This window comes from Haemaphysalis longicornis, unplaced genomic scaffold (assembly GCF_048455015.1).
Source record: "Haemaphysalis longicornis isolate Haplotype H1 unplaced genomic scaffold, Haemaphysalis longicornis Haplotype H1 scaffold_4, whole genome shotgun sequence".
NCBI lineage: Eukaryota > Metazoa > Arthropoda > Arachnida > Ixodida > Ixodidae > Haemaphysalis > Haemaphysalis longicornis.
Window position 1 is genome coordinate 17157550 of NW_027526361.1, and position 26500 is coordinate 17184049.

The following is a 26500-nucleotide window of genomic DNA, read 5'->3' on the forward strand; positions in this document are numbered from 1 at the left end:
TAGCAGATTGATATGCTGTGAATAAGGAATGTTTTTTCCATGCTACACTTTGTGGTGGCACAAATTGCTAACAGGGAAACAAAGTTTGTGGAGCTTAAGCTTTTTGTTGTAAAGAACGTTAAGGTAGCAACATGCAAATTGAAGTTTCAGTGAGGCTGGAAACTGTTGTTGAACACCTCTTTTTAGGAATCGAAACTCAAAGGTAGCAAGCTTTGTTTTAGTCGTGCTTTCTAGGGGTGGGCGAATATTCGGTGCTGTTGAATATTCGATCGAATTGCTGTGTATTCGTTACTCGCTTCGTTCCGAATGCCGGTATTCAATATTTTCAAATTATTGGGCACTCCCGAATAGGCAGCCAAAAGCCGACCTTTTCGGTCAAGCCTTCCAAGATGTCATCCCAGGCTTGTCGCAAGACCCCGCCAATGTGGACATTTCTATATTCAGGGCCAAGTTGCTGCCTTGTCTAGAGATTAAAATTAGCTCTCGGCTGCCATCACACTTCCCGTACAAAAGCGGCACTTAAACGACACCGCTGCCAACACAGTGGTACTAAGCCGGTGCACTTGTATTGCCAGTTCGATATGGGATTAGCGGAACACTGTTCATCCTGGTGGCCTGTAACTTGTGCTTTGGTTAGCTACGGCCGTAGATACCTGTGGCTACAATACTCTTTTTTTTTTAGCAAAGCTTCTAGGTGGCCTTAAAAACGTTGGAGCCAACTGCACGTTACTTTTATATTTTTGCGAATACTAATTACGCTTGAATACAAATCTAATCTGAGCGGACCTATCATTTTTGTAGTTACATTTTAGATGCGACTGCATCTCATTCACTCGCCTTGTCCCTCCATACGGCGTTGTTGTCCGTCCACACCCCTCCCCCATTCTCCTCGCCGCGCGAGCTGCGCTCTCTGCTGCTCACCCCCTCTCCTCTCCGATAGCGAACACTCTCTCGCGAGGGGCATTGTATTTGGATTGGATTGGATTAAATTGGATTGTGTTGCGTCATAGCCGCGCCACGTTGCGTCATAGCCGCAGCAGGGGGTTCACGGCACGTTTCACGCGATGGGAGAATCAACCTAATGGAAACAACAACGGAACCCCCTATGCGTCACATCTACACAGGGGTTCCCGCGAGGGGAGGTGGGTGTAATTTTTTTAAGTATCTGCTTAGGAATTAGTGAATTAGAATCTAGTATATACGACAGCTCACTGCGTGAACTGTGGTAGACAAGTGACAGACTACCTGGGCGCCCTTGTGCTCCCACAGTCTGAAAACCCTCTGGAGTGGTGGAGGAAACATGGCAGCTGGCTTTACCTGGTGCTGGCCAAAGTGGCATGAGGGTGGTACCTTTCAATTCCAGCAGCCGCTTTTGTGATGGAGGCGAAAAGCAATAACGCCCGAGTATACGAGATTTCGGCGCATGTTAAAGATCCCCGGGTGGTCAAAATTAACCTGGAGCCACTCGGTGCACCTCATCGTCGGCGTTGCGTCGGCGCGTTAAACCCCACAATCGATCAATCAACCTTTCAATTCCTGCGAAGCAGGCAAGGAGTGAGAGGAAGTTCTTGACAGCAGGAAAGGTTGTCAGCAGCCACCGGGAGCTGCTTTTCCTTGAGCATGATAAGCAACTAGTGTTTCTTCACGAAAACTTGTGAATGCACTAAAGGAAAGCTTTGCATGTAATTTCTGGAAAAATACTCAACTTGTAATGGTTTCACAAAGTGCTGTGCCTACGTGTGTTAGCCTAATTCTTAGTCGGATCACAATTTGCTCAATTTTTTTTGTAATTTATTAATGCACTATCCGAACTTTTTGATTTGAAATTATTCAACCAACTCACCATTTGCTTCAAATATTAAATTCACTATTCGCCCATCCCTGATGCTTTCGGTTCGATGTTTTGCTTTCATGTACTAGTTCAGTCAAAATATTAACACATGTCAAAATGCAGGTACTGTTTTTTACTCCAGCGTGTGTGCATGTAATTTTATTATCAAAATTTTACCTCCCCTAAAGTTCTTGAAATTTAGGGATGCATGAAAATAAGTAGTTTTACTGTATTTTGATCAGCTGAACTTCTTGTATGTGTGTCTAATGTGATGAAATTTACAGTATTTTGCTTATCGTGAAACTCCATTTATCTCAAATTTCTTTTACCGGTATTAGGTTGTTGAATTCACAGGGTTGTGCAGTATGCCCATGTATGTATGCACAGCAGAACGTGTAGTTTACATCTTCTCGCACTTGTGGTGTTTGGTTATCACTGAGCAGAAAGCGCTTCTCTGTTGCAGGGATGCTTGGATGAAACTGGGTGACATGTCCAAGGAAGAAGCAATGGAGAAATATGTTGAGGAACTTGTAAAGGTATTGCACTTAGCTGGAAGCCTTGCCTGGGACTGCCGTCTTGCACACTGCAGTGGACTTCGCTTTTTTCCTGCTTGGCGTCTTTGCTGTTGCTGTGCTGTGACAGCCATGCCTGCTTCTTCTTTTTTTTTCATTTGCACGGGTCGCTTTATTTTGTTCACGATTTTGGTTGTGTTGCTTTTCTGGTATCTTTTTGTTTTGTTTGCCCTTGTTTACAGGTGGTTAAAAAGTGCCAAGAAACTGCTACAGAGGACCAGGTATGCACCTAGAACAAATGCCATAGGCTGGATAGAGAAATGATGGAACGAGCATTTTGTGTCCCTGGGGTAATTTTTTAATTTCGTAACGGTGAAGGATTGCGGCTTCAGACATTAGATTATGAGAAAAGTGTTCTGTCAACATTGGGAAGGAAAGGCAGTGCTGCCAAAATCCTCTCTTTTAACCGTGCATTTGGTGCCTCGTAATAACACTTGTCCATTATTTGCTCATACAGAAATTTTCATCCCCTTGATTTCACTAACATCCCCAGATACTTTTTCTTTTTAATTGGCTGTCTTTGTGAACGCAAGGTGGAGGAAAAAATCTTTTAACACTGCCTACCTGTAGTACCTTCGGTTACTCCTGATAAGAGTCAGCTTCTGATCATTCTAAGAACTCTTCTTTCTTTTTTTTCACACTCTGTGAGCCTGCAATGTGCATGTGACTGCTCATTAGTTTTGACGTAGCAAATAATTTTAGCACCTCTCTTGAGATCTGTGCGTGGCACTTCTAACGCTTTTTTGACTGCAGCATGCATCAGAAGCCAGTTCGTGCACTGTTGGGCGTATCAGTGTAGCCACCTTGCTTGGTGTGCTGCTTTTTCCTTTTTCCCTGGCTGCTTTCTTTATGTGTGGCTTACAGCGCATTCCAGTGTTTGTGCAGTATTTGTCAAAGTGTGCCAAGATTTCCTTGATTTAGTTTGTGCCTTGCAGGGCTTAAGTTTTCCAAAGGATAAAATCACTTGAAAAAACTTAAGGTCATATGAGGTGCTGTATAGGTAATCTTGAGTTATTATGTATGTTAATGCAGTGTGAAGCAAGACTAGAAGCAGGAGCAACGTTTGTACGTGTTGTAATTCCTTGGCCACTCTCTTGTCGTGCACTTGTTTAGAGCAGGCCTTGTTCAGAACCTTCAAAACACCCTGTAACATTTTTTTTCGCATGAAAATTTGCAACACTTTTCGAACATGGTGAGTAGACAAATCTAGTTTTTGAGTTCTGTAGCCATAAAACATCTTAGCCAAATGGCCCTACAGGCATTGGAGTACTTGGGAACTCTCTTAAGAATTGTCTCCTTTTTCCTTCGCCTTTGGGGCCAAGCTTTAGGGAGGATTCCGCGTTAAAGGAGTACGGCACAAAATATTCATGTTAGCTTCAGAGCACGAAAACGGACCAGGGACAACAAAAAGAAGGACTACAAACAAGTGCTTGTTTGTAGTCCTTCTTCTTGTCCCTGGTCAGTTATTGCGCTGTGAAGCTTATGGATTACCAACTTGCCGGTACCCTTACGTTCTTAGGCTTAATGTTAGATTTTTTCACTGCTATGGGCTCCTACCAGCCCACTATTCATAGATTGGCACATTAGATGGTCAGTCGCAGCGTGAATAATTGTTTACAACCTCGTTTATTTGTGTTATGTTCGGTTTCGGTGAAACAAACACTGAGGCGGCTGCAATGCCAAAGGGGGGCACTTTACTGTTGCTGTCGCACCACGACCGGTCTGGAGCTCGCGCACGCGCATCCAGGCAGCCGTGGTTGCACATGCGCGGGCAGCATGACGTCACTTCTAAAATTGTGACCTGATCCACAAGGCGAAGCAGTGCACATCAACAGCACCCAGCACTTTGGCTACACCACGGGAGCCCTGACGTTGGCATTTTAGGGCAAGGAGTAGATGGCGTAATGGTGATGCCGATGTCGAAAGGGTATCCGTTTCGAGCTTTCTGCGGAGGGAAAAGATTAAAATTCATTTAAAGTATGTTATACTGAACGGATCCGGTTGAAACTTTGTGGGAGTTATCTTCATATACAAAGGAAGCTTTTTACATAGGTATCTCAGCTTCTCAGCTCAGAAATTTCATGTCAGTACTACTTTAACGAATCACTAGTCTTCGTTTGAGCTGTCTTTGTAAAAAAGTACACTGCATGCAGCCGTACTGATACCACAGTCTTCACGCGGCAGTAAACAAACAAATACTGAGAGAGGATGGAACAAATAATTTTCAGTGGCCTTCCACTGCACAGCACCATATCTAAAGTGCAGGAAGCATCAGTGGTAATCTGCGCAGCACGTGAACCAATATCAAATCTCTTCCTAAGGAACCGATGACGCACGCGCATAGCCTCGTGACCACATGTAGAGCTGTGCCACATAATAATCTGTCTCAGAGAGGCCAGGAAGATGGAACCACGATTAAACGAAAGCTTGTAAATTTCAAGGAGATGGAACACCTCGCAAGCAATCCTTGGAGCACGAACAGAGGGAAATTTAAAACCTCAGTTGGCGCCGTAATGTTATGGTAGAACCACATAGAGTGCACCGGCAACGCCATTAAGTTACGGTGGCGGCCCTAGAAGGGTTAAAACTTCTAGCACCGTATGCTGCCCAGGGTGTCGTCACAGAGAATATCAATGCTAATGGCAAACTACCTTTCTGTGGAAACAACAAGGCTACTTGATAACCAGATGAAAGGATATTTTGTAACTATATTTGAGAATAGGGAAACAAAGAAGAGGCAGTGATTTCAAAAACGACCTGAATGAAGTATTTGCTGCACTGTGCTGTGGTGGTTACAGCTTTAGCTTTCGTGGTTCCTTGAGGCACAAAAGAAAAAGAGAGCATCTAGTCGGCTGCATTTCAGAGCCCCTTCGAGGTCCAAAGGCAGTGGGACTGCTTTGCCTAAGAGTGCCAATGTGTCAGGGAATAAATGTGCCCTTTAAATGTCTTCTGCATTTAGCTTACAGGAGAGAAATGTTGCTACTTGCAAGCAGTGCTTGCCAGCATTTGCTACAACTTAAGGAAATGGGCCAAGCACAATTTAAACTTGCATCGGTGAAGAAAGGCATTCGTACTTGATGCCGTGCTGTCCACTGCTGCTTGTGTACTGTGAATTCAGGTGTTCTTTCATGTAGCTGTGCTGTGGCTTGTTTGGCCTCCCAAAAATGGAGCAGATTTTTAAATTGTGTGAAAAAAAAAAGGTTATCGTCATAGTGAAGCAAATGTAAATATTCTTTGCATTACTTGAGTTCTTGAATTAGCCGACTTTGAGTACCTGAAACTCGTACAGTGCCTGTAATTTTGGAGATTGAGTGCTTCATTGTGTCATTGGTTTCGTCTTTCTCTAGTCTGGACGAAGTTTATTTGCTGAAGCAATGCAAACCATGCTGTTGCAGCACTGAACACGTTGGAGTGTTAGCATAGCTACAGAATTCCTTGAAAGCCACAGCCGGATGATATGACACCGTGACACATGCATATGTGGAATGTATTTACATATGCCTGCGTCACGGTGCATCCCTCGTGCTAGTTCTTACGGGGCCCTGTGGCCTGGCGAACCTCTCTTGCAGATTGTCGAGGCGATGTCGTACACGGACAATGTGGCCAAGTTTGTGGACCTGCTGGGCCCCTTGTTTGACTCTGTGCCCCCCAGCATGGCTGCCGCGTTTCCACAGGCCAAGCTCAATGGCAACCGGGAGTCCGAAGACGACATCGAGACAATCGAAGGTGACCACCCAGTTTGCTGGGCCGACTAGATTGCGAGGAGGATGAACGGTGGTGGGGAGGGATTCTAAGAAGAAGGAAAATAAGCTAGTATCAGCGAGTCAGCAACTAAGATAGTTTTAGAAGTTTAAATACATTTCACCTAAATTACATGTGCCATTTTTGCAGTTGCTTCTCATGACAGGAATGACTACTGTGTGAGACCAAAAACTTCCTGACGACCACTGGTGCCACTTTTCTTTATCTTTGATGTGCTTTGAAATTGCTTGCGATTGGGTTTGTTTTAGGCTGTGTATTCTAACTTAGGAATTTACTTGCTCACTGTAGGAAAAATGAGTTAAAGCTTGAATGAGTGATCTGCACCTTGTAGTTGATAGGGCGTTAAATTCTACTGAGCTATAAACATGAGTTGGAGTTGGATTTTTACAGAAAAAGGCAGTGTTCTATGTGGCACTGCGCAACTAGTCTACAATTTAATGACTCGGCTGATTGAGCATATATATATATATTTCAAATATTAATAGACAAAGTGATACTGGTGCTTGTTTTATTTTATTGAACCTCAGCTAGTCGGAGGATTTTGTTCTGAATTCTGTGTCACGTGTTCTACAGCAAAGCTGTATGTATACCTCTATCCTGCTATGGTTTCATCTCCATGGGCAAAAACACCAACGTGCCAAGGCCTAAGAAGCCGAGCGCTTGTGCCAGGCTAATCAGGCATACAGCATAGAGCTCCGAATTCGTTTAAGGAAACCACAAAACAAGCATCGAAACCGCATTATGGATGATAAGGCGCCTGTGAACAATGAGACCCCCCACCCCTTACCATGTGTTCAGCTGGTAACGATTATGCTTGCAGGTTATCTTTGAAGGCTAGGCAGGACTAGTGTCGCTAAATAGAGCAGTTCTTGCCCAAGAAGCCAAGTGCATGCGTTAGGCTAGGCAGGGTTCAACATTTGCCGCCAGAAAAGCCGAGCTTAGTGTCAGTGGATAAGGTATTGGAGTACCGCCACTGAGGCCTGCAAGTCACCAACGGCGGCCATTTTGGCGTTTATCAGTGTTGCCAGATTGCCGCAACTACAGCCTCGCTGTTAACTTTGACCGGGTCGCTTGTTAACAACACTACCGAAGATGCAGCAAAGCAGCATCTTTGGACACACTTCTGCTGCTTAGATACTTTTAACGCATTGTGTTTGATTTGCATTCGGAACGACGTCAGTCACCCGCAGCCGCAGAGCAGGGAGGGCAAGCTGAGCCTGCCAGAGCTGACCGATCAAAACGCATAAACAAGATAATGGCTGCGCCCATGAATCGTCGCAGTGTAAACAAACGTCATGGAATGCGAACTGATCAGTGGTCATGGTAGCGGCACGGGACAATAGGAGAAAAGAATGCTGATACCCTGTACCCTTATCTAGTGGCACTAGCTGAGCGCGAGCGACAAGCCCGCCGAGACAACAAGAAACATTTCATATCCTTCTCCATCACCATTTGTAGTAGTTTACAGCAGCTTTGCTGGACATCCACTTTCAAAGGGCGGGATGGCGACCAACTTTTAAATGCGGAGCATTTCTTAGGCTCGCGATGTCACTCGTCGATGTTGTGGGCGCCGTCCACACGCTCACTGCGCATGCACGTCGCATCGAGGCGCAGGTGCGCGTCTCTCCCCCGTACCCTCCTCGCTCTCAACAACAGGTGCGGCGGTGCGGGAGGAGCCGTGTACCCCGTGCGCTCCATCGCTCTCAACAACAGCTGCGGCGGTGCGGGGGGAACGTGTCTGTGCGCGCATGCGTCGTAGCTACCCGTGCGCTGCGTCGCGCTCAACAGTAACGGCGGCAGGGCGTGTACACGTGATAACGGCGTGGTGGGTGCGTGGAAAGTTCGCGCGCTTGTGTACGGAAGTGTGCGCATGCGCGTCTCTCCCTCGAACGCGGGCGGTGTGTATATAAGCGGCGGAGCGCGCGTTCGGAATTCAGTCAAGGGCGTCTTTGCTTGGCTTTCACTTGACTTGACGCTTTGCTTGACGGCACCAAGCAATAAAGACAGACTTTAACTTTACACTCCTTGCCTTCGCTTCTCCTTCATTCAATAAATAAGAATAATAAAGACGAAATAATAATTAAGCATTCCCAAACCATACCCAATTACGCAACATTCACGCGATACCCCCACCACTCTGCGACGCATTTACTCGAGTTCCCCCCGTGGGAAGATGCGGGCGGGTTTTTTTTTTTTTTTCCTTCCAGCTTTTCAGTTTACATTCATTGCTATATGGTTTGCTATACTCCACTCATTTTTTTCTTGTATGTGTTTTTTTTCTTCCCCATTAAATCTAGCTTCGGAACAAGAGCAACCATTGTACTCAAAAGCTGATAAAAAGTTGAATGAAGAAAAGCCGGAACGGAAAATAGCAGGTAGGTTTCTCTTGCGGATCATCTGGGCGACGCAATAGGTGTATGACACAGTGTTGAGGAGTGTGCTCTAATTTTTAATACACATATGCCAAAAACATTGTTTTTATATACTCCGCTAGGGTGTTACAAAAAGCTGTGAAAAAGACGTTTCAACACCTAGAGGTGTTGTTTGCTAACACCCCGATCGCCTTGTAAACAACTGCATCGGTTGGCGCTTTGGGTAGCAATGGTCATATCTCCATTTGCCTGTACCTACTCCTCTTGCCCTTGTGTCCCAGGGGTTTCCCCAGACATCGGATCTAGGGGGGGTGTCTCAATGGCTCTGGGGGGGGGGGGGGGGGGTTCATAAACTAGAAAAGCTGTTTTTTTTATCCCACTAGTTAAATAATAGACGTCTGTTAACCAAACGCTCATCCCCGTGACGTACGTTTTTCATTTTCTTTATATATATATATATACACCTGAGAGGCGGTGCTTTCTATTCAATCTAAGAACAAACAAATTTAGAGAAATTCATTTTTTACCATGAAAGGTCCATATTCAGTTTTTTTTTTTTAATTTCTCGCCATTTTTCAACGTATAAGGACATTTTAGAACTTGTTACCAGGGCCAGTGACGAAATTTGAGTTCTTGAAACAATGTTTAGGTAGTACACGAATTATGCAGCACTTATAAATCAGGCACCGATTGTACGCTCCCGATTTATGAAAACGCCAGGATTAGCTTCCGTAGCGCTTCGCCTCGCCAAATTGCCCATTTTAAATGTACATGCTGAAAGAGCGTCTGCAAAGATTACGGTTGTAAACAAAGAACGGCATCGAATCAATGAAGAAAGTAAATTATATGTGTGTTTACTGCACTTAGTTCAAGTCAAAGGCGGCCTCAGTCGAAGTAATTTTGGGTGAGTGCTTGTCGATATATGCTTTGCTCGTACCTCCTCACGCGCTTGTTCTTGCTCTGTACCAGTGGCCTCTGACGAATCGATATGTTATTTATTTGCAGTTCTTATAATTAAACTTGCACACGTCTTACTTGACGCAGCGTGAAAGCAGCGCTAATGATCCAGGGTCCATAAAAACTAAAGCAGTTGAAGACTGGGCACATGGTACTAGGCCAAATGAATGTCACAGTAGCAGGCGAAAGTTTCCGTGACTAATCTGCGGCCGTTGAAGCTCCCCTTTTCCTTTACTTTTTTTGTTTTTCATTTTCGCTACTCCCTGGCTGGTAGCAATGTGCTCGCAGCGCGGTCAGCCTCAAACCACTTTGCCCCTTTCATTTGAAAGCCTTTTTTGTGTCCACATACGAACTTGCCACGAGCTGTCGAAAAAAAGGAAATAAATACGTGCAACGCTAACGGCAAGCTGGGGGGGCGCACTCTTGTTTATTTTGCCCGAGGCTACTGCCAAGAATAGCAGACGGGCAGCCCGCACATGCGCAGATCGATACTGAAAAAGGTCCATACAAGGGCTGACAAGAGTGAAATTTGGGGATTCAAGGGGGGGTGTCCAGAAAAACTAGGGGGGGTCTACACACCCCCTAGGGGGGGTGTAGGGAAATCACTGTTGTGTCCTCATGTGCTTGGTCCGAGGTTGCTTTGCTTCTTGTGTTCTTGTGCAGGAAGGGTCAACGGCCATGGGTCTGACTTTGAAAGTGAGGAGGACGAATTCTCGGACACTTACGACCACATGGGGGATGTGAGTGCAGCTTACTTTGCAGTGTTTTATTTTGCCTGGTGTACTTTTGGCTAGAGATCAAGTGAGGTTTTAGAGTAGATTAAGTAGGAGCGGTCTTTTTTATTTATTTATACGGCCTCCTTGGCAGCTCTTACTGTTTGAAATGAGATGTTCATGCAAGCATGAAAGAAAGATGCAGCAGCAGAGGTGGTTTTTTTTTTTTTTTTTGACGTGGGAAGGGCGCCTTTGAAGGAGGACAGTGGCATGTTCCTCGCATTGATTGATGAAGGTTGCAGGTACCCCACGTCGGGAAACCTTTTATTGTTCAAAAGGGCTAAGGCGATGGGAAAACGTGTGCGCCGTGAGGCAAAACGAGAGAGTTGGCGCTCATTCGTAACATCCATAAACTCTTACACTGACTCTCGCAAAGTCTGGACACGAATACGCAAACTAAAAGGACAACAGACACACAGCCTGCCCCTGGTCAGTACAACAGGGGACAAACTGAAGACCAGGCTAACACACTCGCACAACACTTCCAACACGTGTCCAGTTCAGCACACTACACTAGCACTTTCATGAAACACAAACAATTGGCTGAAAAGAAGTCTTTACGTGATAATGATAAGTCAACCTCCTCTTATAACTCGGAGTTTTCACTTCATGAGCTGAGGACCGCTCTGAGCACTTGTAAACCCTCAGCTCCAGCCTCCAGGCCCAGACAACATCACATATACAGTGATACAGCACCTACACTCAGACACTCTCCTAACACTCCTTCACCTATACCGTATTTACTCGCATAATCCTCGCACTTTTTTTTCGGAAAAATCAATGCAAAGTTAGGGGTGCGAGAATTATGCGGGAAAAAAAAAATATCCGGTGCACAGTGTTGCCAATTTGCCTTATGCCAATCCCGCTAAATGTAGCGGTCATTTTTTGTATAGGTAAGCTCAGTGTTGCCAACAGCAGCTATTTCTTTTTATTTCATTATTTACAACGTAAACAACCTCCCGTCGATCAGCGATCATGAAATTGCCGCCTTTGCTTTCTGGCGCGCGCCCTATCTCGTCGTCGTATGTGCGTGCCCTACTCCAGTAACGCACGTTGAAGTCGGTGACGCCGAAGTGCCTGCCTGCGGCACGGTTGCCGTGTTCGATCGCGTACTCTTTCGCTTTCAATTTGATAGCGGCGGTGTAGCTGGCGTTCCTCCCCATGGCGAAGCGGCACCAAGCACAAAATAATTAGATCAAAAAGTTCTCAAAACGGCAGCGAGCTATCCACCACTGACGCGAGTGACTCACTGACTGCTGCCGCTCAACGGCGGGACCATGACGACGACACGACAGGCGGGCTGCGCGAACACCGTCTAGTTGCGCGCACGCGAAACACGCGCGAAACCGGCTCAAAGACAGTGTGAGTAGCGTGTTAGGGCGCCTGTTAGGGAGTAGCCATACAGGTTGTTAGGGCCATAGAGTTAATACTATTGTTAGGGAACCTGGATGGCCTTGGATACACAGCGCTCTCCGCCGAACGGAGAGGCGGCGGGGAGGGCGCGCGTTGGAGAGCGCGTGCACCATGCGGGTTTCGCGAGCAGGCAACTTTCGCCGCTGCAAAGTTGGGGGTGCGAGGATTATGCGAGGTACCAAAAAATTCAAGGTGGCTCACATTAGGGGTGCGAGGATTACGCGAGTGCGAGAATTACGCGAGTAAATACGGTATAACAAGATTTGGCTTTCGGGGCACATTCCTCGCTCTTGGAGGGAGGCCATAGTAGTGGCTTTCCTAAAAGAAGGGAAGGACTCTTCCTCTCCTTCCAGTTACCGGCCCATTGCTTTGACAAGCTGCCTGTGCAAGCTTCTCGAGAAGATGATAAACCGTAGGCTCGTGTACTTTCTTGAGTACAATGGTCTTCTCGAGAGCTGCCAGGCAGGCTTCCGGGCAGGGCGATCCACTAACGATCAATTAGTTGCACTGGAATCTTACATTAAGGATGCCTTTATACACAGACAGTACTGCATGACCGTATTTTTTGATATCGAGAAAGCTTATGATACGGCATGGCGTTATGGCATTCTTGCAGACCTAAAATCCTATGGTGTGACAGGTAACATGCTGAATACTCTTTCAAGTTACCTGTCTGAACGAACATTTCGTGTCAGGGTCGGTTCGGCACTTTCAAACGTTCACGTGCAGGAGAATGGCGTGCCTCAAGGTGGCGTATTGAGCTGCACCTTGTTTATAGTTAAGATGAACTCTCTCCGAAAGGCACTGCCGCCAACCATATCCTGCTTGATGTATGTAGATGACGTTCAAATATCTTTCAAATCATGTAACATATCCATTTGTGAACGTCAGGTCCAGCTTGGGGTAAATAAACTTTCTCGCTGGGCAGATGAAAATGGGTTTAAACTTAATCCTTCTAAAAGTACCTGCGTTGTATTCTCAAAAAGGCGGGGTATCCTGCCCGATCCCGACTTAAAACTCTTTGGTGACTCGATTCCAGTAAAAAGAGAGCACAAGCTTTTGGGTGTGGTGTTTGACGAGAAACTCTCATTCATACCCCACATAAAACGACTTAAACAAAAATGCCTAAAAACAATGAATATTCTAAAAGTCCTGTCTCACCAATCGTACGGTGCAGACAAACAACTCCTGCTTCGACTTTATGCCGCGTTGGTGGGGTCACGGTTGGACTACGGAAGCGTCGTGTATGGGTCAGCCACAAAAACAGCACTTAAAATGCTCGACCCAGTGCTTCACTTGGGGCTTCGCCTGTCTTGTGGGGCGTTCCGTACCAGTCCTGTCCACAGTCTTTATGCAGAGTGCGACAAATGGTGCTTAGCGTACCAGCGAACTTATGTTGACCTTCTATATGCCTCCAAAATCTCATCAATGAATAACCATCCCTTTAAACCGGTTTTTAATGATACGTCCACAACTAAACTCTTTTTAAACCGCCCATCCATTGCTGTTCCTTTCTCGCAGAGAGTGAGGGAAGAGGTGACTATTCATGACGTCTCCCTCTTAGACACATTCAAATCATCTCACACTGATCTTGTAGCACCATGGCATCTTCGTCCTGTGTCATGTGACTTCTCTTTCGTACAATACAATAAGAACAGGACACCAAGAAGTGGGATTTTGCAGCATTTCATGCATCTGCAGAATAAATACAGAGCTGCAGAGTTTTTCAGCGATGCATCTAAAACGTCCACTGCGGTGTCTTGTGCTGCGCATGGGCCCAATTTTGAAGCATGTAGAACAATGAATGTTAATACAAGTATTTTTACGGCAGAGGCATATGGCATATTTCTGGTTGTAAGTCACATAGTTCAACATCATATTCCTACATCCGTCATTTATACAGATTCGTTGAGCGTCGTCCGTGCATTATCATCCGGAAAGTCATCAAAAAACCATGTCATTAATCTTGTCTTCAAAACGATTATGGTAGCTTATTCTTCAAACCTTGGGGTGACTGTGTGTTGGGTGCCAGGCCACTCTGGCATTGGCGGTAATGAAGTGGCGGATGAAATGGCCGCCAATGCTGCACTCCGAAACACAGTCGACATGGCAACACTACCTTACACAGACCTCAAGCCACACATTAGACAACAACTCCGTAAAACTTGGCAAGCAGACTGGAGCGAACAGACAGACAACAAACTACACGTAATAAAACCACACTTGGGACAATACACTACTGACTCACACAACAGGCACATTGAAGTTACCTTAGCTAGGTTACGGATAGGCCATACGCATGTAACGCACTCGCACCTGCTCACGGGATCTCCAAGACCCCTGTGTAGCAGGTGTGGGGAGGGCCTATCCGTAGTCCACATACTCATACAATGCAAGGCAGTTGACACAACACGACACAAACACTTCAGAGAACTCTACAGACAACAAATTCCCCTACACCCATCGTTGTTTCTGGGTGACGATGCCATGGTTTCTGTGAAACGCGTGTTTAAGTATTTGTCTGATGTTAAGTTTTTAAACCTCATCTCCTATCATGCATAATCAAATCTGGCCCTATACACCAGCCATCACCATTATCTTTATCGATCTTACTATGTCCAGTTTACTCTTTTTATACCTATCCTTTGTGGTAATCACTTCTTTTCATTAAATAACTTCTCTGGCGCTCTTTGCCCTCGTCGGCCTTGCGCCATTAAACACGAACCATCATCATCATGATTGATGAAGGTTGCATGTGTCCCTGAATATAAACCCATCACCTGTCGTCATATCCTGTAGAATTTTCTTTGAAAAGACGAGAGTCCACTCATAAATTCTCTCCCCCTTCCTGCATGACCTGTGCTGCGGGTCGGGCGCTTCTTTTACCGCGTCAGGAGGACGAGAGCGGGTCCCCTGAGCCAAGGGAGCAGGAGGCTTCGGGGCTGGTGGCGAGCGCGGTGAACGAGGCCCTGCTGAGTGGCTCGGAGCGTGTGCTGGTGCAGGATGGCCAGAGCCAGCTGTGGGCCTTCTACGCCGACGGGCCCGCCAACAAGCGGCCTAACGGGGAGCTGGCCGCTTGCGTGCGTGGCGGAGGGGACGACAGCACCCGCCGCGGAGGAGCCCCACTCCCCCGGTCTGGCCCAGGGGGAAGTGGCGGCCGCCTGCCCCGCTCCTACCGCCGCAGAGGTGGGCCACGGGGAAGGGGGCAAGGGGGGGGGGGGGGGTGCTGTTCTCCTTGTGCTCCTTCTGTTGTTCTCCATAGTCTTTCTTGGGCTACTTAAACCCAAAAGCTTTGTTCTGCCTGTCTGTCCCTCGGTCCTGCCACCCGGCCGAAGGTTGAAAGAATACCTACTTGAACGAGATGTTAATCTACTGTAAAGTTCCGAGCAAGCACCGACCCCCGAAACTTCGCCAACCCCCTTTTAGGGGTGTAGTATTTAATTTATTAGAAGACCCCAAAGATCACCCATTCCCTAAAGTCGATGGATTTAGCGCCGATGAGTGAACAAAATAAATGCGAATCGTCTATTCATGTGTTGATACGGTCACTTATTTGTCCTTTCCACACTTGAGCCGAAAGTTCGCCCATCTGGTATTTTTTCTTGATTTCTCCACAGTTTTGGTTGACAGTGTGGCCACTTTTTTCTAGTTTTTCGCACCTGACTAGAAAGATCGCCCATCCCGTATTTTTCACTTGATATCTCGGTACTTTGGGTGGGCGTTCTTTAGGAACTTTACGGTAGGCAAAACATTTCCAAACTACTAAACCTAGTACCATAATGTTTGTTCAAATAGAAAATGTTAGGCATACTTGAGGCCAAACATCAATGCATAACTTATGACATTCTTTTAATTGAAAAATATGTGCTCTTGATCTTGGAAAAAAGTGCCTTGAAAACACTGTTTTGACCCAAAAATACAAAAAGGGCTTGCGCTTGAGCCATGACCTCCAGGCCGCATTTGAAGTTCCTCAGTAATGAAAGGCTCCAATAGATAGCGTGCAAGCAGTACGGATGCAGGAAAATTGAATTGAGAAAACTTTTACGCTGTTTACTGTGGCAGGAGTGAGGGGAAGAGTGTGAGGGGTGGGTGGGGAGAGAAGAGAGGCATTTATTGTATTTTCGCACGTATAACCCACACCAAAAATGCGAAAATTTCAGTGGCAAAGTAGGGGTGTGGATAATAAGCGGGGCTTTTCCTTTAGTGCAGTTCCATGGCAATGTGCGTTGCGCCGTGAAGCTCCTACACAGTAACACTGACTAAGCTTTCCATGGTAGCAATTGCGCAAAACATGCAAGTACAAGGAAGAAAAAACAAAGACGTGCGCACTCTAACAGCTGAACTTTATTAGTGAATTGTGACTTTTGCCTTGCAGTCAGTGTATTCTATTTGCTAAATATACACTTTTTCTGTCTACAAAGTATGCGATTTTGTTGCTTGAGCAGTAGCTTTGGTGCAGCCTTTCCTGTATCAAATGTGCGGGCAATATTCAAGGATTTTTTTTTTTCTTTTTTGGTGGGCTGAAAGGGTAGAAAGCATCTAGTCGGCCGCATTTCAGAGCCCCTTTGAGGTCCAAAGGCAGTGGGACTGCTTTTGCTAAGAGTGCCAATGTGTCAGGGATTAAATGTGCCCTTTAAATGCCTTCTGCATTTAGCTTACAGGAGAGAAATGTTGCGCAGCTTACAGGAGAGAAACCTACCTGCTAGTGGGGGTGCGGATTATATGCAGGGGCGTGTTATACATGCGAAAATATGGTAGGTGGCAGGGGCAGCAGAAGACTCATTTTTCGACGACATTTGCAATGAAGTGAACAAATACGCCGCCAGTTTTTTTTTTTTAAACGCAAGAAGAAGTGCCGCTAAACTTGCAGGTTACCATGTTTCCAAGATGCAGCAGCTCTGCTATTGGTAGCAGGTGCTGTCGAAGTACTAGTAGCACTGACAAGAGAGTCTTGGCCAGTTGGTTCATCACTTAGGCTGAAACATAGTACTTGGAAATTAAACGATGAGAGAACAATTTGTAGGGATGCTCAAAAGAGGGAGAGACAAGGCGGGAGCACTTGTCTCTCTGCTGGCTTGTGCCTTACCTCCTCCTGAACAGCCCATGCCTACTCGCTGCTACCTGTGCTGCTGCTTGTCCATTGGGAATCGTCATAAAAGCGCATAGAATGCCTGCCATGCTTGCTCAGTGGCAAAGGCATGGTACAGCTGAACCCAGGGACACAGGTTTGACCTTGGCCACAGCTGCCGCTTTTAAAATGGGGGCGAAAAATGACAACGTTTTAGTGGTGACATTTTGCCGCACATTAAAGATCCCTGGGGGGGTCAGAGTTAATCCATAGCCCTCTGCAGTGGTGCACCTCACAGCCGAAATGTAGCCCGCAGATGTGAATTTGAAGAGTGTACGGCTCAGTATGCAACCTTGCGGTGCCCCCTGCAGAAGCAGACGGGGGTGCCGAGGGTGCGGCCTGGCCCCAGCCGCCGTACGGCCGGGGCGTGGCGCGTGGCGGGGCGGGTGGCAGTGGCGGTGGGGGCCGGCCCCAGCTGGCCCTGGAGGTGAGCGAGCAGCTGGCAGTGGCCGTCCTGCGGCTACAGCACACCATGGACGAGGTGGTGGCGCGCCTCGAGGTGCTCGAGACTCTGCTCCAGCACGCCAAGGTGAGGACTCCGCTCCCATTGACGTCAAGGGGGCAAGGATGACCTTTTCTTATTAACCCTTTGAAGGTTGAATTTTTTTTGCCAAATGCGACCCCCCGAGGGTCGATTTTTGTTATTGCTGATCTAGATTCTCCGGATGAGTCTATTTTGAGAAAAAATTATCATAATTTTTTTAGGGTGACCATAAAGTAACAAAAAAATTGTTTGTGTTGTTACAAACGTGGTTTATTCATGAGTAACACACGAAAAATTCTAAATAAAAACGAGAGAGTAACAAGCCAGCACCTTTTGAGTGAATCGAAATCAGATAGACATCAGTTTCACTGGCGCAAAAAGCGGGAAGTACCCGGAGGACGATACCAAAACCAGCCGGATCTGCGAGCGATTGACAGCGCACCGCTCCTAAAAAATACAAAAAAAAGGAGAAAAGAGCCTCATCAGTTTCGCAGGCGCCCTTGGTCTGTGGCAGGCGCAAGGAGCGGGAGGTGCCTGGGCGCCCGGTGGGTGATACCCAGCGCTCCCCCTCATTACCGGATGCGCAAGCGATAGCTGGCACGCCGCTGAAGTAAATCATAAAAAAAATTAAAAGAAGAGCCATCGGCGCAAGAAAATAATTTGACGTATTTCCGTCGTGTGGCAGCACATGCCAAGCAAGAGAAGTTGGCGAAAAGGCGCGCTTTTTAAACATACAAGCGATAACGTACATTTACGTTATTGACCATGCAGAGGACGTATATGTACAGCCGTGGCCCTGAAAGGGTTAACTCTACAGCAGCGGTTCTCAAGCATGTTGGTCCCAGGGAACCCTGCTAAGTTCCCTTAAGTGCCAAGGAACCCCCCTCCCTCCTGCCATTTTTCATTCCGTTCATGCTACATTAACATGCAATAAATTCAAAAGCAAGCAAGGGTATCGTTTTTTTTTCCCGTCGACTTTAAGCGAATGCGTACGCTAGTGGCACCTATCTCCAAACAGGAGAAATGCGCGTGGGGGTAATATAAGACCGAGATTCAAGTGCAATAGTTTAACCACGTGGCCCGTTGTCGGAGTCTGGCTGGCTACAAGCTGCTGGCGAGATTTATTGCGCAGCTCACGCGTTTCTGTTATACGCCGAGATGTGCTTACTGACACTCGGGCGTGAGTAATGGAGGTTCCTTAGATCGATCGCACCTCAAGTTCACCATATAAGACTTTGCGACTGCAGAACCAGGGAAAATTTATCAGTGGCTCGCGGAACCCTGAGGAGGGGCCTGCGGAACCCCTAGGTTCCGCGGAACCCACTTTGAGAAACCATGCTCTACAGTAATGAAGCCGGTTGTTCAAATAAAGCATTCTACAGTCTGCCACCTCCCCAACGATCAGCAATGTTAAAGAATTATTCAGAAGATGTTACACCAGGGGTTCTCAAGCATGTTGGTCCCAAGGAACCCTGCTAAGCTCCGTGAAGTGCCAATGACCCCCCCCCCCGCCATTTTTCATTCCGTTCATGCTACATTAACATGCAATAAATAAAAAGCAAGCGAGAGTACCGCACTTCCCACTCAAGGTCAGACCACGGCGATGTCGTGGGCACGTTTTCAATACATCTTTCGAACCGCGCACTTCCCTATCTGGCGCACAATCTCAAGCATTATCGCCGCAATAACAGTTATGTCACTGTTCAGTACCGCATCAGATAAAACGAGTAAACTGCAACCAAGTCGACCGGGAAATTTTGATAACATCGGCGGAGCGCAGTCAGCGTAAAATGCGCAGCAGCGCGGCGGCCATGTTTTTGCTGTCATGGCGACACCCAATCAGAGGAGCCGAATCAAAAAGGCGGCCGGACAGCCAATCGCGTGTTACAATCTATCGATTTCTTCGTTTCACTACCTTTCTCTTTCTGCCGTTTGTGCGTTTATGAGCCAGCGATGACAGAAGGAGCGACCGGAAAACGAAAGTTAAAGAGTCGGCCGATCTAACGCGACCAAGATGGCGGTGCCCGGTGGCGTCATTCCGGAGATCCAGTGCTGCGAAAATTGCCGTGTTTTCGTCATTTTGAGGAAATATTTTGCCACCTCAGCCGATATAAATATTTTTCTTTGGCACTTCGCGATCGTTTGCGGCGGGGTAACTTTGTGAACGCATAGAATATAAAACGTGCAATCCGAAAATGTGACTTCCGAAAAAACGATTTTTTGGTCACTTTTCACTATCTGATCCCCGCGTCGTCAAGTGAACAGAATTCTAATATGTATACAAAAAGCAGTTGAAGCATCAATAGGACCATCAAGCCAGAACAGTAGAATTATATCATGAATACATCATGCGAACACCTTTTCAAGCTTATCTCTAAATTGTTTGTTATTGGTGCATGTGGCGATGTCGGCGGGTAAAGCGTTCCATAGAGTAATAGCGTTAGGAAAAAAGGACGAGACAAATGCTGACGTTCCACCGGTTATTGGGGCTAATGGGCAAGTGTGATTTAAGCGGGGTGATATTCTGTGAGGCGGCTTTAGTAACGTGTGTCTTGATTCTGGCTGATAAAAGAAATTATGGAGGAGGCATAGGCGAGCAATGACCCATTATGATTCAAGGGTCAGGAGGGGGAGAGGTAGTTTAAGGGCAGTGACGTTGACATGATTTGAATGTTGCGAGGTGATAAAGCGTGCAGCATGGTTTTGAATGAATTCAAGTTGTACTTGTATGCGTGTGATGGCCGATGCCAGATGGCCGATGCATATTCCAGTTTCGGCCTTACCAATGTTAGATAGGCTAGTCTTTTTATTTCTTGAGAAGCAAGTTTAAGGTTACGGCGAAGATATCCGAGAGTATGCGAGGCTTCTGAGCAAATGGTGTCGATATGCATTGCCCAAGAAAGCGATACGTCATATGCACCCCGAGATATTTATATGATAGGACTGCATGTTAGCATTCAAGTGATGCGATCAAACAGAACTAGAGGCCCCAGTACAAATGCCCAGTCGCGCATCTTGGCGATGGTTTGGGTTGTCAGCCACCAATCGCTCGAAACAAAATTCTGTCGCGTCATACAGACATCGCCGAAAACTGGCTGGGGATTCGCCACTGTTTTATTTGTTTTCTTTAATGTTTCTATTATTTGTTATAAGCTTGTGATAAAATTAGTATTATTGTTGTCAGGGCAATGCATTCTTTTTATTGAACTAAACTTGTACAGGGTGGTGCGACGGTAATTGGAACTTTAAAAAAAAATTTTTCCTGAGGGAACCGCTGCTCTGTTTGCGCTCAAACTTCACTCGAAGGTCGCATTTTGTGGTCTTTTTTTGTTTGACATGGGGAACAACGACGGTACTTATACTTGTTTAGTCTGAAAATAAATAAAAACGGTTTTCGCCTTTGAGAAAGTGGCGGCCGATTTGGATGTGCGAGCCAGCGCAAGTTGATCCTGGAACGACGGCGCCACCTGGGGTATGCAGGGCAAAACGCACGTTTGGGATTCACAGTAGGAAGGAGCCAAATGATGTAGCAGACAATCAGAAAATGTGAGAGCAGGTGCAAAAACAAATCCAACGTTTATTGGCAACGATGAACCATGGGAATATTTTATTGTGATTGGTATCAGCTGTTATGCAAGTATTTGTGGTCATCGTAAGCTAGGGATAAAAGAGATTGTCTGATTGTCTGCCACACCATTTCATCTGGCTCCTTCCTACCATGAATCCCAAATGTACGTTTCGCTCTGCATACCTCAGATGGCGCCATCATTCCAAGATCAGCTTGTGCTGGCTCGCACGTCCAAATCGGCCGCCGTTTTCTCATAGGCAAAAATCGTTTTTATTTATTTTCAGAATAAACAGGTAAGTGCCGTCGTTGTTTTCGGTGTCAAACAAAATAGACCACAAAATTCAACCTTCATGTGAAGTTTGAGCGCGAACAGAACGGTGGTTCACTCTGGAAAAAAATTTTATTAAAGTGCTTGAATTGTCGTCGCGCCACCCTGTATGTTGTCGTCACGACTCGTCTAAAACTCAGCATCCTGAGGTGCATATCCCATGTGCCTTTATTCCTGCCCACAGCCGCCGCAGAGTCAGCGCTGGTGGCTGTTTGGCGGCGTCGCCCCGCATGTGCTGCTGCTGCTGCTCGCGTGGCCCGTGGCCTTCCAGCTGGCCTTCTACGTCTTCAGCCATCGCAGGCGCCGGCACCTTCGATGAGCGGGACTGCTCCACCGGCCCACAACGCTTGCCGCCTTCTTGTTTCAGAGATTGTTGCTGTGTGGATGCGCACACGTGCTGCGTGTTTTTTGTGGCACATCACTCCGGCAGTGTGCTCTGAGCACGGAGGTTTTTACGATTCCTAAAGTCGGTACCCAGCTGTACATAGGAGGAAATAAACAGAATGCAAGCAGAGCAAACACACATGATGCAGACACTTGAATGAAGAAAGTGGGTTTGGCTTGTTAGCCTCGGTTAATTTGTGTATTTTTTTATTTTCCTGGATGGCACCTTAGTGTTTGAGTTTTGGAAAAACATTTTATAGGGAAAAAATTAGCCGATGTACCCCAGAACAGCCATAAAACACTTCTGTGCTCACTACTGGGGTGAGCACAGAAATTGGAGAAAATATGTCAGCTAAGGCTAAGATTATGACTTGTCTCATTACAAACTTGTTTTTAGATATTTTTCAGTGAACTGTATTTTACCAGTTTGTGTGCAATATGTAAACTACTTGTCATTGTACTTCAAAGTGCACATGTATTCCTGTATTCAGTGCATTATTTCACTAACACTACACTGGAGATTGCATGTCAGTAAGCAATGTTGTGAGCACAGACTAAGGAAAAAGTTGCTTGGACATCTGCCTCTGCTCTGTCGCCTCACACGAAAGATTAGTTTTGCAATTTCAGTAGATGTTTGAAATCGGCAACATTGAGTGGCCCTAGCAAGAGAGTTGAGAAATGACAAACTGAGTGGCGGTCTCTCAGAATTTGGTTTTCACGTCAGTTTTCAAGGTGTACCAAATCAACAGTGGAGTGGGAGCAAGCACGCACCTGTGTGACAGCTCTTTCGTTTTCTTTTTTTGCAGTCAAGATAGCCAAACTGAACAAATGGCAGTCATTCGAAAGTTGCAATGAGGCTGCCAGCATAAGGTACTTTACCATTTCCGCAAACACGCACAAGTTCATTTGGCAGCTGCCGTGCTTTTGACACTATCAACTATCGGCTCCTCCCAATTTAATTCAGAAATGATTCCGTCCATAAATAGGTGAGCACTCGCGCTGCTTCTGTTGTGTTTCCAACCTTATCCCTAACGTTTGCTTGCAAGTGAAGCCAGTTGGTGGAATTACCTTTCAAATAATGTCTATTTGCAGGCTAGAGGATGGGGACGACTCAGCGAGCAGTGGAACGGAAGATGATGGGTGTAACATTAAGGGACAAGAAGAAAGCGGAGTTGGTCGGGGAAAAAAAGCGTGTTAAGGATATATTAGTAGAAATGAGGAAGAAGAAATGGACATGGGCAGGGCATGTAATGCGAAGGCCAGATAACCGTTGGTATTACGAAAATTGCGCTGAATATACAAACAGAGGAAGAAAGACAGACAATAACTGTTGGTCATTAAGGGTAACAGCGGATCCCTGGAGAAGGCAAGCGTTGCAGGGGGCGGCAGAAAGTTAGATGGGCAGATGAGATCAAGAAGTTTGCTGGGATAAATTTTTGGCAGTTAGCACAGGACTGGGATAATTGGAAATCCATGGGAGAGGCCTTTACCCTGCAGTGGGTGTAGACAGGCTAATGATGCAGGCTACAGTCTGGGGCAATTTAAACTGTGATAAGGGGCAGTGGGTAGCCAGTCTTGTGTATCACAACACTTAGTATTTTTTGCAAACAAGCCAAACGTTCACACAAACATTCGGCACACCTAAGGGGCACGTTTTAGCTTGTTACTCAAACCTGTACACTTTTCCAAATGGGAGTAAAGCGAAGGGTCTTTATCACACGAGAAAAATTCAGCAGTCAGAGCAGTGTTTCTAAACCTTGTGAATTAACAAATGGACCAGTAATAGTGGCATGGCGGAATGTTTTGCGCAATCAGTGCAACGTTGGGCCGCGTTGAGGCGCAGCCATAAATCGGCCCCCGCCTACTGCAGGATATTTGTCAATAAAGTCTTTTCCAATCCAATCCAAGGACAGTCACATAAGCCCACGCAATGGCATCTCACTGCCAACTAATGCATGGAAACAGGGATCTGTCTTGTTTGTGGGATATTGGTTATAAGTTTTTTAACGTCCCTGTACAGCTATTTAGGTTCTCCCTCTACTGGGCTTGAGTGAAGCATGCAACTTGTTCTGTATTGACTGAGCATTGACCTCTCCTGTCTCAGGTCTAGACCTTCATAGACTAGTTTCGAGGGGAGGGCAGTGACTTGGAAGCTTGAATCAAACGAACAACGCCCGGTGACCGGAAGTGAGCTGGTGTTTAAACTGGCTAGCTTGTGTAGATGGGGAACACAACCTTGTACTGCCTGTGTGTTGTCCTTTTCTTTTTCTTTGTCTACCCGTCCCGCAAAATTAAGAGTTGGTGGTTTCGTGCAATGCTGTGGCTTTTCTTTTAACGCCGGAGTGTGTGAATTTTTGTGGCCACACAAACAGGCGATTTGAGTAGCAGTACACAAGCCTGCTGTAAAGGTACTACTGCTCTGAGAGTACAAGCAAACTTTCTTTTTTTTTTTTGTATTAATGATTATCCATGGTCATTTAGCTGTTGTGTAAACATGACTAAAAGTTGAATTCGAATATGATGATATGTTGATAACCCTGTAATTATAATGTCAGGATTGCAGGCTGCTTGTTTGGAGTACGTTCCTGTGTAGGCACTTTTTTTATTGCCAACAATAACAAATATTGATTGATTGGGGGGTTTTTAACGCGCCGACGCAACGCAGGCGATGAGGCGCGCCGTAGTGGAGGGCTCCGGATTAATTTTGACCACCTGGGGATCTTTAACGTGCGCCGAAATCTCGTACACACGGGCGTTTTTGCTTTTCGCCTCCATCAGAAAAGCGGCCGCCGCGGCCGGGAATCGAACCCGCGACCTCGTGCTCAGCAGCGCAACGCCTTAGCCACTGAGCCACCGCGGCGGGTAACAATAACAAATACCGTGTTTATTCGAATATAAGGCGAGATTTTTTTTTTTTTTTTCCAAAATCCGTAGACTCAAAGTTACACCCCACCTCATATTCGAAGCTAAGAAAGGTTCTTTTTTTTTTTTTTTCGACTCTCCAAACTTCACCCTCGCCCACGGAGCAAGAATATATAGGAGGCGAAACGGCCCATTGCGACAAGCGCGGGCAAGCGACCAGATAATGTCACAATGGAAAGCAAGGCGGACTGCAAAGCTTCGTAGCTGCGAAGCTTTCGGAGAAGGTAGTGGCACCTGATGGACGAAGTGATAGCGGCCGCACTTGATACCGCGGCTGAGCAGTGAAATGCCGATTGCGGCGGCCGTGCGGTGATACAACACATGGCCGTCCAACAAGTGTCAGACGCCCTCGAGCTTCAACGCCCGAAAGTGTCACCCCCACCCGGGGGTAAGGCATGAGTAGGTGACGGAAGCCGAGCGGCCGGCTGACACGACGTGAGGCTGCGTCGCGTTTGCAGGACAAATAAAGATGCTTTCTCTCTCTCTCTCTTTACCCGCGACAGATGCCGCTAGCTTAACGTATGACAATCGCTTGGGACATTATCTGGCCTCGCTAGGAAGCCTAGTTTTGCCTCCTATCGTATTCTTGCTCCGTGCCCTCGCCTTATAATCGAATAAATTTGGTACTAGTTCGTTTTTTTTTTCTTTTGTCATTTTTTTTTGTCAAAGCTCATTTATGCCACAGAGATTTCCAGCATAGGTAGTGTGCTTTGTATATGTGCATTTACTTTTATGCCTGAAGCTGTTGTGATGGCATTGTATCAGACTTTCTCATGTTATGTTGCAGAGGTTTATATGTAAAGATCTGTATCACTGTTTTAATAAACTATGTTAAAGCATGAGTAATGTTTCCTGAATAGCAAAATTATGCTACTGTGCTCACATACTTGCAAGCACAGATGCAGTAGTGTAGGTGGAGCTCAGGTACCACAGATGATGCATTGTACACATTCCATGCCATCTTACAATGTGCTCAGCCATTAATGGCTCTGGACAGTGAAACGCCTTCATGTGTTGTTTAGTCATGATTCTAAGCAACACATTTCTTTTTCAGACAAGTGATGCTTGAAAAGAGGACAGGTGCTTGGATATAAGGCACTTTCATGTTAACCTTCCGTTTTTTTTTTTGGCCGAACATAAGCGGCGGGGGGTTACCTCTAAGTACGCCAGAAAATATGAAGTGGCATTTTGATGAAAGCTGGAGGTGTAAAATTGTTGAATGCAGTGTTAAAATAGCAACAGCTTTGATGTAGCATGGAGGCGCTAGGAATATGGCCACTGGAAAAGGTAACAAATGGTCTTTTATTTGCTTGCTGAAAGCATTTCTGAGCCGCTTCCAAAGGAGCTTCGTAGTTTATTTGTGAGAGCAGCTCCGCATTGGCTCGGCCCACCAGTCCCGGAACTGGTCAATTACATTTCTTTTGCACCAGGGAACAGCCCAAACTGCTGTGGCTGTTCGGGAGGGGCGGTTAACAGATGACGACGCACGAGCAGACAGCACATGCACAAGAGGAGAATCGCGGTCTCGTTGGCGCTCTTGCTCGTTCTCGCATCAGTTGATCGTCTGCTCAGTCCGAGAATGGTTATAAACAACGTTGAGATGCTGGTGTATCCGGTCTTTAACAAAGACAGGTCCCCGGTGTTTTACGAAGACCACCAGGTTTTCACGTCTGATGGTGCATATATACAAATGACAACGTTAGGACGCCGTCATGGAATGTTATTGTATGACCGCTCGCTAAAGAAAATGCAATGGGCTCTTTTTCTTGTAGATGGGGTAGCCTGTAACCCGAGATGGGCAAGCGAAATGGCGACGGTTTTATCCGTTGTTATATCTGCCGGCGTCCCTGCAATGCTTCTGGGAAAAAGGGTGATGTTTCATAGTGAGCTGCCACCTCAATGAATGCTCCGGTAGTCTGAATTCAGTGCGTTTGAACTCGGCCATCGCGGTAAATTTGAACAACACTTTAAGGCACACTGGAATACGGTTGCATCCCAGCGTATCA

The 26500-nt window shown here is 46.4% G+C and overlaps 1 protein-coding gene across 2 annotated transcripts in view; it reads left to right on the forward strand.

Moving 5' to 3' along the window:
- The window catches only part of LOC144178325 (acyl-CoA-binding domain-containing protein 5), a 28952-nt gene extending 3616 nt beyond the window's left edge, over window positions 1-25336 (forward strand). Inside the window, exons 3-10 of one of the 2 annotated variants that reach the window (XM_077706078.1) lie at window positions 2295-2367; window positions 2586-2624; window positions 5973-6129; window positions 8463-8540; window positions 10158-10234; window positions 14575-14866; window positions 17120-17337; window positions 21373-25336. In XM_077706078.1, the coding sequence (XP_077562204.1) occupies window positions 2295-2367; window positions 2586-2624; window positions 5973-6129; window positions 8463-8540; window positions 10158-10234; window positions 14575-14866; window positions 17120-17337; window positions 21373-21507 (1069 nt within the window). In that variant the 3' untranslated portion in view covers window positions 21508-25336. The remainder of the gene's footprint in view (window positions 1-2294; window positions 2368-2585; window positions 2625-5972; window positions 6130-8462; window positions 8541-10157; window positions 10235-14574; window positions 14867-17119; window positions 17338-21372) is intronic. The other variant, XM_077706079.1, reaches the window with a different exon arrangement.
- Window positions 25337-26500: the final 1164 nt, after the last annotated feature.